Source organism: Lissotriton helveticus, chromosome 2_1, assembly GCF_964261635.1.
Source record: "Lissotriton helveticus chromosome 2_1, aLisHel1.1, whole genome shotgun sequence".
In the NCBI taxonomy this organism is placed as follows: domain Eukaryota; kingdom Metazoa; phylum Chordata; class Amphibia; order Caudata; family Salamandridae; genus Lissotriton; species Lissotriton helveticus.
Genome location: NC_136059.1, coordinates 844,096,083 through 844,110,437, shown reverse-complemented (window position 1 = coordinate 844,110,437; position 14,355 = coordinate 844,096,083). Strand labels below are relative to the sequence as shown.

At 43.3% G+C, this 14,355-nt stretch overlaps 1 protein-coding gene across 1 annotated transcript in view; it reads right to left on the bottom strand.

The window, feature by feature from the left end:
* The window catches only part of SNX24 (sorting nexin 24), a 766,047-nt gene extending 751,914 nt beyond the window's left edge, over positions 1 to 14,133 (bottom strand). Inside the window, exon 1 of the mRNA XM_078675572.1 lies at positions 13,895 to 14,133. Coding sequence (XP_078531698.1) covers positions 13,895 to 13,957 — 63 coding nt within the window. The 5' untranslated portion in view covers positions 13,958 to 14,133. The remainder of the gene's footprint in view (positions 1 to 13,894) is intronic.
* Positions 14,134 to 14,355: the final 222 nt, after the last annotated feature.

The window sequence follows — 14,355 nt, the reverse complement described above, 5'->3', positions numbered from 1 at the left end:
ATCAGCCAAATTATATTACTGTGCACTACGTGAAGTGTTCCTGTTACAAATGCTTTAATTTCGGGACACACAAAACAAAATCTTAATAAATAAAGGTAATAAAAGAGACTTGCTTCAATTCAGTCATCAAGCCGCAGTACTCTATAGAATTGCCTAGTTAAATATATTGCCATGTAGTTTAATTTGGCAAACGGTGCAGACTCCATTTTCTTCTAATGTGGTCTCACCACGAAATCGGAACAGAAACCAAAGCGGGGACTAGGCACATTCTAAATGCGAGAATCAAATTGAACATGAAAGTTGTCTAGAGAACGTTTGCGAGAATTTCCTAATCGAAAAGACCTCGTCTAACAGATTTATGTTTGAAGACAAGCACCCAGCAATGAAATTCAAAAATCCCAGTTAGTAATGAAGGGAGAAGTCTGCAGTGAAAGCTGGGGAAATGGAAGCAGTATATAGTACAGTGATAAGACTGGAGTGTGCCCAAGAGCCGGATATAAGCAGACACGCTGCTTTCAATTATGGCCTTTTCAGCAATTTCATCTGGACGTCCTGAAGTGTGGCCAAAATCATTATTACCACGCAGTCAGCTACTTCAACTTCCTTTTCCTGCAACTGGCTAAATGCAAAAATAAACATAGCAAATGTAAAACAAATATACAATTATTTCAGTAAGACATTGACAGCGGTTCCTCTGAAGGCACATAGATCGCCAATCTTTAAATATGGTGGGCTGTAGTCCGTCAGGATGACGGATGTAGGTTCCCTGCCACCCTCACAGACAAACTTTAGATATGAGACGGAAGGAATTGAAGAGTGTGAAGGGATTGATGAAGAAAATGATGTGTCTCCTGAAAGCCTTAGTCAGGATGGAGGAAACAAGAAGTCAAACTAGGGAAAAGGTTGCAGAAAGGGTGACTGCAACAGATGTAGAAGACAAGAGGACTGGCAGGAATCCCCACAGCAATTACAGCAATGCCTGGTGATGTTCCAAATAGAATCTGCACAAAGACTGAATAAGTAAGGTCCAAGGGTGGACAGAGAAGGTGCTACCGAATGGGAAGTCTGAATGGTCGTCAAGACAGGACTGTGTGGTTATCAGACCTCATGTAGGAGGTGCCACAGAGCAGATAGGGGCTACTGAGCCACAACCGTGGTAGTAGATTTAGTTTGCCACTAGTGCCCTAGGGTCTATCCAGTTATGGCTCGGCTATACATGCCAAGTACAACTCTTTCTGTAAGACTCTCAGGTGACAAGTGTAATCAGTCAGACGTTTTCCAGAGAGGTAGTGTAGAGTGCAACAGCTTACAAGTCAACAGTCAACCAACACACACAATAACTTAAATGTCTAACCCAGTGCTTGCTTTTTATATAAGAAATTACTTTTTCACAATGCAGAACTATATACTATTCAGATCAATTAGATTAGCGAACACACAGTTGCATCCCTGGTTGCGATTTCAGTCAGCACTAAAGCCACCCCTCCTCGTATTGTCTCCCTACCCAGTTGGCAATAGTAGCAACCGTCTCCAATATTCCGTGGCAGTTGCATGAATTATGGACAGATACAGATTATGTCACTGTTAGCCTCACAGGTTTAGAAGTGCAACCCAGTTCAATAGGTCTTTACCTCAGGTTTAGTTTGCGCAAAAAGTCAAGCCCACATACTCAATTTCCTCAGACTATATTTGAGTCCAGGTTTCAGATGAAGCCTTGCAGTACCTGGCCAATGGTCTCGCCGATCAAGTGGATGTGACAAGCACAGCTCATTCCTTCCATCCTTGCTGCAGCCTCTCACTCATCGCTAGCACTGATGATTACAGCAAAACTGATAAAAAGTAACTGTACAACGTATTTGGCATTGGCGGCCTCCCAGACTGAGCGGGCTCCACTCAGCAGTGATTTGTATTTACAGTACAGTGGTATATAAAGGCTGAACTAGTTTAATCTTCTATATGACAAAAAGTGTCCCATTTGCAAGTTTCTTGTTAATATTGTGAATAGCCTTACTAACGGAAATAGATAAGTGAGATATGAGTGGACAGATTTCTAGGGGCGATTCAAATGTGCAGAGAAGGGATGCTCATCAAAAGAGTATAATTTTAGACGGTTGAGGTCCAAAACTCAAGAGCTGCAGTAGCTGTGTATTTGCAAAAAAGTGAGTTGCTTCAGAATGTAAAGACTGTAGGAGTTGCAAGGGTAAATGGGGCAGCTTCAATGAGTCTGGGGAAGCAAGGTTAACTTGATGAACTAAGAGCCTGATTTAGAATTCGGTGGACGGATTACTCCGTTACAAACATGACGGATATCCAGTACTCTGCCCTACAAGAGCATTATATCCAGTAGCCCTTGTAATATGGCAGACGGGATATCCATTGCATTTGTGATGGAGTAACCCATCTGCTGAACTGTAAATCAGCCCATAAGGCGCCTCAAGTGAAATAGCAAACCAGTGTGCTTACTGAAAGAGCAAAAGGATTGTAGAGGTGCATGTAAAAAAACACTCTCGCTATAATGTGCCCTCCGGACACCTTCTTCATCACAAATGTATAGCAATAAATCCATTCTTTTTTGTGTTCTGGTTAGTTAAAATACTGAATGATGTACTAACTAAAATAATATCAGAATAGAAAGGATTAAATATCGTGCTCAAAAGTGTCGTAGCCAGTATCTCAAATATAAAACTATTCTGAAAGTAGCTATACATAGGAACATAGGATTACTGTACTAAATTCCACTTCTTGGCACCTTGATTACACATACATATATTATGTTTTACTGCAGGCCTTCAAGCAGGTAAATATATTCTGGATGGAGGAAAAACCTGAAATATAAACCAGCTCCTAATTAGCAGTACAGCCGGCACGAGTGGCTCATCCCAGTACACAATACAGGGATTACCAAGAACTGCCCTCATTTTGTCAGCCAGTTTCGCTCTGTCTCCATACAGCAAGAACAAAAACATAGGCGTGGAGGGAGCAGTTCACTGCCATCCCGGTCTAGTAACCCTACTGAAGTCATGTCCTTGGGGAGTCGATTTGTGGCTTGTCTACAGTGCAGGGGTGACCAGACACCATAACCGAACCCCCACATCCACCACCTTCTCGATCCCCACACTCCTTTGAGGCAGAGCTCCATTCACAGATAATGAACAAGAGGGTGGGCTGCCATTTCTGACATGTACTTTTGACAGGACGGCGGAAAAACTCCCTCACCTTCCAGAATGGACCACTAGGAATACGAGCCCGCACCGCAGGGACACTTCAATCAATGAAACAATCCGGGGATGGCCTGACAGGCCTTTCTAACCAAAAACTCCCACTTGAGACCCTCCTGAGAGTACCCCATCCCTCTTTTTTCTGCCAAATAGATCGAGGACAAGAGCGCAGGGGCAGCCGGCAGGGCATGACAGACAAATTTCAAATCCTTCTCTAGCGGAGCAAAACCAGGCACATAACATCAAAGAACAGGAGATATCCCCAGCAATGATCCTTCAGTCTATCAGTGATACTTATGCTGCAAGTGGGGTAACTTGAGGGGGCCCCCCTGCAAAGTCCCTGGCCCACAAACCTTTGCTGAGGGGGCCCTCTGGAGCTCAGCACCCCCACCCCCCCAGCACCACAGGGGCTTATTTTAGACCACTGCATGCTGCACTAGAAAGCAAGACAGGAGGAGTGGAGGAGAAGGCCTCGCTGCTACGTCAAGCTCATGTAGAATTTCCCTCAGATGCAATGGGAATCGATCGGAAGAAGGCAGATGATTAGAACAAATCTTGACCAAATAGCTTAAATCCTAGATTCTGTATGAGAGATAGTCATCCAGATTCAAGATCGAAAGAGCTCAAAGGACAGTGACTCAGAAAACCCCTCAGGCCACTCCTCCAGAACATTAACCACATGATTTCTGAATTACCTAGATCTGGGTGCTACCCTGAGAAAACACAGGAATAGAGGTAAATTACAAATTAGTTCTCAAAGGATTACCAAACTATACGTCACTCATAAAACAGGTATGAAAAGTGTTCATGGACATCAAAAAAACTTAGAGCAATGTTACTTTATTCACTACAGTTGATAACAAACACCCAGGGAATGCCTTTTTTATTGAAACTCCGGAAGAAGGCAAGGACTGAGCCACAGGAAAGACATGTATCTGGAGCAGATCCAAAATGGGGATCCCCTCTCACTGAAGGCCTGGAGATCTGGGTCCGCAGGCACCAGTGCAATGCAGAGAAAGGAGGTGGTGTCAAAAAAGGAGAGCGGTAGGAGAATAATAGGAAGAGCAAGGAATTGACAACCATTCCATCAGCAGCAGTGAAGATGATGAAGAATGATCATCTGGGCTGAAATTCATTCCAGATAAAACCCAAAAAACATAATATAGCACAATTAAAGGAGGGGACTTGGAGCTTAGAAAATTTGGATAAAAACTGCAAGACCTTCACTGAAGGAGAAGCATGGCGATAACATCCTCCTGAATACTTGATTGACTAACCGGTATTATTCTTTGGCCTGATCGGGCAAACATTCTTCAAGAGGCACAATATAGAGCCAAGGTCAGTTTGTGGACCCTCCAACTCCCTAAGAGTTATTTCACATTTATAAAAGGCAACATATACATCACGGGTCGAGGTATGGGTGAGGGTAGTTGGGGAGAGTGATTTTATCCATTTGTTACGTTTTTAATGTTAGACGCAGCAGGCGGTAGGATTCTCATGTTACAACCTCCATGATGCAGGAGGCACAACAAAGGTCCTTAGGTATCTTTTTCTGAAACTTAAATGGCCTTACTGGCAAATTTTAAAAAGTGGAAGTGCTGCAATATACAAAAAAACACTCCTGCAACAAGAAACGCACCTGCTAAGCACCAAATGTGGACCTTTGTTAAGACAGCTTCACAGTTGTGTATCTCTCCCTTTTACTGAAGGGTCTGGGTGAGTAGCCATTTTTGAGCCATGAAACTTTCCCACGGTCTGTTACCTAAATAAATAATAATCCTACAGGGCAATCTGCAATGGTCTCAGGACAACCTGATGGTTGACCTTGGATGACTGCTTGCATATACAAGCCACCCAAATTAGTTGGCGGCAGCCTGCAGGCCTTCACAGAGCAGTTAACCACCTTCAGATCAAGAATGAGGGAGTTTAACACAGACATGTATCCCAAACTTGATACAAATAGCTCTACCAGCCCACAGAGGGCCCCATGCCTATCAAACTGAGCCCCAGAGACGAACCTCTGCGACATATGGCATTCATGTGATATAAGTGACAAGGCATATGATCATTATTCCACTCCCTACTGCACACACTTTAGTACTGACTATATTTTCCTGTCAGCAGTCAAACTGGGGTGAGCGGCAGCAGTAAATATCCTTCCCAGGTGCCTCTCTGACCACTCCCCCATGGTATTGCACTTACACCAACCAGGGCTAAGTTTTAAAGGCATGTAGCATCTGAACGCCTTGTCGTTCTTAGATTAAAATTCAAGGATTTCCTGCAAGAGGAACTAGATTTGTACTGTGTATTCCAAGATTACTCTATGGGAAGCCTTCAAGAAATCATTTGGGGAAAGGCGCTGACCTACTTAATAGGCAGAGCCATGGACCATTGCACACAATATGTCTTGATGAGAGAAACAAGAAAACACTACTGCGATGTTGTTATTGTTTTAACCCCTTCCATGCTCATGACGAGCTCAGCTCGTCATGCAGTACAGTGCTCCTGTGCTCATGACGAGCTGAGCTCGTCATGACCACACCCGTTTTTATTGCTGTCCAGCACAGCAGCAAGATCGCTCTAGCAGCGATGTGGTTAAAAAACATAAAAATATATATTTTTTAAAGATGCTGTTCATGGTAGTACATAGGTTACAATTATACATCCAAAAGGTTAACAACCAAAGGGGGGAATCTACTGTAGTATTTGTACTTCCTGTATGAGGTAGTGGCACGTTGTTCCAATACTGGAAGGAGTAACATTGAGAATGATGTGTGGTGACAGAGGAAAGGCAGAAGGACTGAACTGCTTGCAGTTGGCAAAAAATGGCCCACATTCTTGACATGGGTTACCACTGTGACCTATGACAATAAATTGGTTAACTAGTACTAAATTGTCTTTCAGAAGGGGCAGTTGGTGGGGCCAGGCCCTGATTTAATGAGACTGAGACTTATTTTTCATCACAAGACTTTGTTCTGGAGCAAGAAAAAAAAAAGCTTAAAAGGAACAACGTAGAAAGAGAAAGATACAAAAAGGAGTGAAAGAGGGGTAAAGAAATCCCTGATGAAAAAAGAATTTGCAAGAATGATAGAGAGACAGGAAGTTTAGAGTGGTGTAGGGAAGAAACATGAAGTGGAATCAAGACCAGGAAGCTGATATACTTTGCAACCTGTCATTCAGCAGTGGACTCCTAATAAAACTGTGGACTTTTTTTATTCACGAATTAGACAACGAGTCTAACAACCACTTAAATCAGAAGGTAAAATAACGTCTTAAAAGCAAGTGCTGAATTCATACTAACGTACGTGATACTGTATACCGGCTCAAGGGATATACAATAATAATATGCAGAGTTGTAGCGCAAAGCATCTCAAAGTCAAGACACAAAGCAAGACATTGTGGCACTTTAGGAAAAACCTGAAATAAAAATGTGATGAGGACCCTCAGGCATATTTATGCTGTCCCAGCATGAACCTTTCACTGAAGTTCACTGGGTTTGTGGCACAGCACAAAGGGCAGCACTCGGTGGATCGTACAAAAGGGTGGGTTTCCCAGCTTGGGTGGTAGTATTAATCAATGGGTCTTTAATTCAAACATGATCTCTTCCCACTGCATGCATTTGTACAGAGGGGTGACCAAGTAAACACATTGCCACCATCTGAATTTCAGACCACCTCACTTCTGATCTATGAGGGTGGGTCTAATACAATGTTTTAGAGCAGCATTTCCCATGCTGCTTGTCGCGACCCACTGGTGGGTCACGTAACAGCAATAAATAAAGACATCTTTACATTTTGTATTTATCTTGTCACATTTGCTGTGCTTCAAAGACAGAGGTCAAATGTCAGGATATGCCTTCTCCTAAATTGCTGCTTAATCTTTTAGCACTCTTGTCTACTTTTCTTTCTCTAACTGCAAAGTAAGCAGAGTTTTTACAGGGCACAAGTCCTGTAAAAAGAAGTGGCATGACTAACCAAGTTAGGCAGTATACAATGACATCACAGCGCATGACACTGCATGTTGCATCACAAGCCATGACTTTACAGGAAGTGACATCACATCTTAAGACCTCACATATATCTTTAGCAAGTCTTTCAGCAGTACTTTTGAGTGTATTATGAATACACATGCAATCCCTCCTGATTTAGGCAGAAGATTCACTTTTGTAAGCTACACATAAAACAATGTTCCTGTTGTCAGTGTAAAGCTTCTGTTACCCAGTTGAACCAACTAACTCCACCTACAGCCACTCAACCAGACATGATATACCATATGCAGCAAATTTCCATGTAGATGTGATTGATTTAGCTGCCTGAGCGTTCCCGAGGTGAGATTGCTCTCCTATGCAAAGTATTCTTACTCAGCCTTACTCACCTACACTCATTTTAGGAGATTGGGGCACCAACAGATCATGACCCAAAGCCAGATAGAAAGACAGAAAGGGAAGAAAGAAGAAAGGGAGATAAGAAAACAAGGATGAATGCAGCAAAAGAGATGAACAAAGAACCTGCAAGAATAAGCAATTGTAGAGTAGTGAAAGAAAAAGCTTATGGCAACCCTGGCAGCAATAGGGCTCCGAGTTTATATTTTTACAAATTACAACCTACACCTAAAATGCCACCTCCACATGTAGCGGCAGAAATCTCTCATGTTCTTATTGTTGGCATAACTATTTCTAAACCACCCTCAAATTCACCAGCACAACCTGACAATGTACCCTGTAAATATGTACCACCAGAATGCCCACACAAAGAATGGACCATAAATTTTCAACGTAAGAGGAATCAGCTCCACATGAAAATAAGAGTAAGCCATATAGTACCGAAGTATGAGAAGGAAATGGTGACAAAGGTAACTCACAAGAAAAAGGGACATGCAACTCCAGTCCCACCTATCACTCTGAAGAAAATATTGGCTTTCAGAAGAAATTCCTACTAGCTGGCATAGAAAAACTATCCAAGTGGGGAGATGTAGGAACAGCGAGAGAGAACACAAACTATGGCCTGTAATCAGAATCTACATTAGACAATGCATGCTAATAAGACCCTTGCATATCCTAGACATATTACACTGCTAACATGGTGCACCTACTTGACCTACTTGTTTACAGTAACACTATTGCTGTGGGCTTGCCAATTCACTTCTTTAGCTTCTTCCTGAATGAGCCAGCCCTAGCTAAGCACAGATGATCTTTATTTTCATACATAGCATAACTCTGAAGTACATCAATCTCTCAGACCTAAGAACATTGTAACAACGAAGCGACCCTGTGTTATAACACAGTACACTGCAAAGTTTGCAACATCGCTGCAGTAGGTAGGTGTGAGAAGGGCAAAAAACAAAACCAACCCATACTTTGGCAGGGTAACAACCTGGTCAAATTTAACACAACCATATTTAGTGCTCTCAAATTTCCAGAGCTACAAAAAAGCAATGTGTCTTCCTTTCAAGGAAAACAGCTCTTCAATATTTAGTTATTGGAATGTGACTGTGGCAGATTTAGCTACTTCTGCACAAAACCGAAATATTTGGGTTATGGAGGAGCAAGCAGGATTATGCAAGGCATTCCTTATTTGAAGTGAAAAGTGCACAGTTGTGGCTTCTGTCTGCCACCCACGCTTCAACCTCATATGTCACGACTTAAAGACAAAGCATTAACCTTTGAAGTAACACAGGAGAAATAAAGAGATGTTTATCTAATGGCTGAAATGAACGATGTGTAAGCAGAAAACCTGGGATCAATACCAGCTTGTCAGCTGGACCAAATTCTGTGATCCTAGGCTAATCTCTTGTGTGTTTGCTTCAATATGCTGTGATGTTGCACCTTGTATAATATGAATCTTGGATGCATGGGAAGGAATAGCCAAATTGGTTCATGGCCAGGAAGAGGCCTTTGATGAAAGTTTGACTACAAGGTCCCCCTGCCTACTTACCCTCATGGGGCTCTAAATAGAACGCTACTAAAGAAATGCGCACATCGGGGCTAAATGGGTTGGTATGCATGGCATGCATAAATATGGTGAATGGAATTTTCCCAATTGAAAGCATACAAATAGAATACTAATGGGGTCCTTGTGAGGTCCTGTCGGAAGCCAACTAGACCGGTGAAGCTTTGTTGTGATGACTGAAACATGCTGACCCAGGGATACAGAGGATACTAGTTTCCTTAGTGCATTCCCACCTGTTAACTCCATAATGGTGTCCTTTGAAAATAAAATTAACACTCAGGACACCCTGACTATTTTAAATCTAGGACCCACCCAATAATCAAAGAGCTTCCTTGGCTACCAAGGTTGAGCCTGCCCAGGTACACTAGGTATTTGGACGAGGATTCTATGATGAAGCATACCACTTGGCATTCCAGTGGGTGAGAGTCCTTTTAACAACATAGGGTTGATCCCCTTGGGCTGGTGGTATGGAGAGGTAGGCTAAGCATAGTAGGGGTTCCCTCCTGTTGTTTTTGTATGGTTAGGTGTTTGGGAAGGTGAGCGAACCCTGTATTACTTCTCACTCCCTCCTTCTTGGAATATAGTAATAAGAATCTAGGCCATATATAGGATGCAATTAACACTTGTCCTTCATATGGCTTCTGACTGCCAGTGGCACTCTACCCTCATGCGCCAAGAATAAAAGACAAAACATTGACCTTTGATGTGAAAGAGGAGAAATAAGGAGATGCCCATTTAGTGGCTGACTTGCACAAAGTAAATGCAGAAAACCTGTGTGCTGCCCGTGCCCTCCGTGTGCCTGGTTGGGGCTGTTGTGATGATTGAAGGCTGTCGCCCTGGTGCACTGATCTATCACAAAGAGGGTTGTTGCCCTGTTGCAATACTGTGAGCCTGAAGGGGCCGGTTTCCTGTGTGCACTGTCACAAACCCTGTATGCTAGGAGAAGGGCCATGGTGAAGTGTGAGGGCTGTCGCCTTGGAGCAGCGTGCAGCTTTGAAGGAAAAGCAAGCCATTACCCATGGAGCAAGAGCAACGATTCAACAATCCAGGAGGACCCAAGACCTGCCTCCAGATTCAGGGAGGTTTACCATGTAGGTATAAGAGAGTGTGGACGCCTGTTTCCTCTACTGTAGCCTCCAGTCTGTTGCTCACCACCAGGCCGCAGATGCGTGTCAGGGCTCTCTGAACATCCACTCCAGAGAGCGCGGATAAGACTGAATACTGGGCCGCCAATACTGGGCTTTCTCTCGCTGACACACTGCAGTGCAGAGGCACTTAGACTTTCTCAAAACCATCATGGAACTTCTAAGCCTTGAACTCACTGGTGGGGCCTAGCTGGAATGCCGCCCCACATAAATTGGGAATAACCTTAATCCTTTTACAGGGAAGTGGAACTCAAGAGCTGATCTAAAGCAAGCTAGTGTGCCCGCCTTTAGAAGACTGTGTTTATTATTTGACCACAAAGTACATGGGTGGACTTATGGGAACGCCAATGGATCACCCATTTAATGCCTACCCAATGCATGGTAACGCAAGGCAGCGCAATGGGCTGCCTTGCATATTTATTTTGTTTTCGTTTGTTTTACAAAGCCATGCAAAACTATCCTATGAGGCTATTTCCTCTTTGTGTGTGTGCTGCAGAAGGCAGCATACATGCAAATTGGTAATAATGAGGAGAAATGAAATTAATTCTCCTTGTTACGTCAGTCTCTGGTAGAATCACAAGTTTGGTGCAAACCTATGTTTACAATTTTTTTAAATATGGGTTTGCGTTAAAATACCTAGGTGAATGCACTGGAACGCCCAAGCACCACCCATGTAATGTCCACCTAACATAAGGTAATGCAAGGCATAGCAACATGCTACCTGTGTTCGTTATTAATATTTTATTTTTTCACAAAGATACATAAATGCGATTTGTATGGCACTGTAAATTCCAAAATATATTTTACATCAGGGTTGTGCCAGAAAAGTGACGCAACCCCAGTGCAAAAATCTGGGCCTCAACTCATACATTTTTTTTTTTTTAACTCTGCCTCAAGGAGAAAACTGATAGTAAATCTGTTCTGCTTAATTAATTGCAAAACCTGAATTTTAAAATATTGTATGGGGTTAAGGCACCTTCTGCAGAGATCTTTGTGTTCCCAGTAAATCTGAGTGAATAAAAATGATGGCGGAATTTGGCATGTTGTGCTGCTCGTACTAATTTTTAGAGCCAGGAGCTTGTTCTACACATTAAAATCAGTGCGAGCAGCACCACGCACGGTGCCAGAGGGTGCTGCTTTTTTCTGCCACTCAAGTAGATTTTCTACTCAAGTGCAACTTTCTCAAAGCGAATGGTCTCGACCTGCCGTGACCGCCCATGTTGAGAAAATCTCTCCAGGTGGCGTACTATTACTTGAAACTAGCTCTAGGGGACGCAAATTCTTGCTTGCATGAAAAAACTGCAGCACGCGGTGCTTGGTGGAGTTTTGCCAGAACTCTGCGATACTCGCATTGCGCGGAGTGGGCTAAACTCCACTGTCAGAGCAGAATTTTCCGCCCAACCCTAACTTCTACACCCTGCAACCCTCACTGTTTTACATAACACATCCTGTATATAGATTTACAAACTCATATGATTTTTTGTATATGTAATGTGTACATGTGACCGAAAGCGCTCTTTCAGCCTGTACTGGGATGAGTAGTGCTATGAAAGAAAAAAAGTGAGGTATTTAAAATGCTATTTCAACGCCTCGGCAGGGGTAGTAAGATTTACATAAATTAAATTTATTCTGTGTAAATACTGGGAAAGACCAACAGACAGCCACAATGAAAAACTGGGCCACATTTTAACCCCTTCGATGCTGGTGACGGAACCGTTCCGTCATCACCGCGCCCTGTTCTGGGATGTCCAGCACAGGGCGCGGCTAACGCGCCGCACGGAAGCGGTTAATGCGAAAATGGATATGAGGCCTCACACACCGTTGAAAGGTTTTTTCAAATTTGCTAAAATCACTAGTATCAACACTAAGATTTTTCAGAAGCCTTGTGATGTTAGTGAACAGATGCCACAGGGCAGCACTCCATTATGGAAAGTGTTCCAGCTCTGGTGCAGTCAACCACCTGTCCCTCATATGGGCAGATCAATATCTTGATCATGGACCATCAACGACATATTGAAGGGCATGGTCAACGTCGTGAGATTTACAAACAATTGCTGCTAGAGAGGAACACAAATCATTGTGAAGAGTATATTATATTGGTAATTCACAGCATTTTGAAAGCATGTCTACTATTACATTATACAAAAATCGCACCCACCTCATGTCCATTAAAGCTAGGTGGGTCGCGAAAATTTGCAGTTCTAAAAATAGGGTTGTGCTCCGAAAAAAGTTTGGGAAGCACGTTTCTAATGGTTCACAGCGAAACAGCAAGCATGGTTTTAATGAAAAATGGACAAAACGAGGATCTAGGCTTAAGAGACATGCAGATGTGTAGCTCAGCTCTAATCCATGCGCAATTAGGTCACACAAGCAAGACAGTTTTCTTTGTATTCTTGCTGCTATGTTTATAACTTTAAAAAATCAGTACATAACTTCCAGAATGCAAATAAATAAATCTGGGCTGGATGACCTACTCAAGCGGGTCTGGGAAAAAGAGAGAAAAGAGAGTGGAATGGAAAAAGAGAGAATCTTTTGCTTATGCGAATCACTGGTAGATGTGATACATGTTAGGACAGGTAGAGGTATTTACTGTAAAAACATCAGTGGGACTTATTCCTACCTTACTGTGTTCACAACTGGACACATCTACTAAAAATGTAAAAAGTTCCTTCAGATACAAAATTGAAAACTGCGACTTCAACTAAAGTGATAAAAATAAACACATCACCACAAAAGAGGATTGATTTATTAGCTGTTTCACATGCGTCCTCTCTACCTTCTCCTTGTAAAAGCAACAAATGTGTTGCAGTAAGTAAACGAAAAAGTGTTGTAATAGGTAGAGGAATGGGAATCCAGTAGTAAAGTAATACATTTCTCATTCTCTGATCGCCTTTAAAAAGTGTTGCCCCTAGCAACAAGTATTTGTAGCCAACGACACAATGTTCACATCCCTAAAAGCCTCATTATCAAATATTCATGATGGAAGTCAGCCTCATCGTTAGTAAATCACGATATCTCACTGCCTAATTGTCGCACGTGTAACGACACAGAGCCTCAAAGACAAACCAGTATAAAATTACCATAATAAAAGGCTATATAGTCAAAGTTGTATTGCCGTACCATAATTCTAATGGTCACATCATGATGATACCGTCATGACTGATGCAGGGTTTCAAAGCCTCGTCGCCACACACTCACGGTGGCGCCAAAGCTCACTGTCATCATGCGTTGCTGATGTTTGAAGGGCAGACTGCCATGGATACATGTAAAGCAAATCTTGCGAAGTCACAAAACAGAACAATCAAAGATATCACGCAGGCATGCCAATAATTGGATGCTACAAAGCTTCATCCCATCCTGCAGCACAGCCTCGTGCACTGATGCTCCCAAACCTGCATGACCCAACTCTAAGTGATGCTATCTGCATCATGCAATGATGCTGCTTCAGCTTCATTCAGTTGCACTATCGGAGACTCGTAGTGATGCAATACGTGAGCTTGTGGTGCACACACGAATGACGACGGTGGTCGCTTAAAGGTCTTTCTGTGCCCTGAAACCCTACCCCGTCTCCGCTCCTCCTTACCGTGTACCCTTTGGGCTCCAGGTCACTCTCCTCGTACCGAAAGGAAGGAATGAACACCTCCATGGGAACAGCGAGCGGGGCGCCGTGCACCCCACAACCTGACGTCACAATTTACCAAGAGCAGCAACAACCGTACATCAGTGACGTCACTGCTGAGCCTGCAAACCACACCAAGTAGGAGGGCGCAAGAGTGCAAGGAAAGTTACACATCCAAGGCTGTGGGAACCTTGGGTAGCGACTGTGGCTATTAAAGGAAGGACCCATAGCAACGCCGCTTGCGTTTACACCACGTGACAAGTACGCGGCGGCACGTCCTAGGTATGTACGTCCTGCGCTGCGGAGAGTTTCCTGCACGTACTGTTAGCGGAGGAGCGGGAGATTTGTGATGTTTGTTACTGGCACCGGCGGCAGAGTCTTGGAATCCCCAGCCGCGGGTTTGGAGGGAAGGCCCTTTTTTTTTG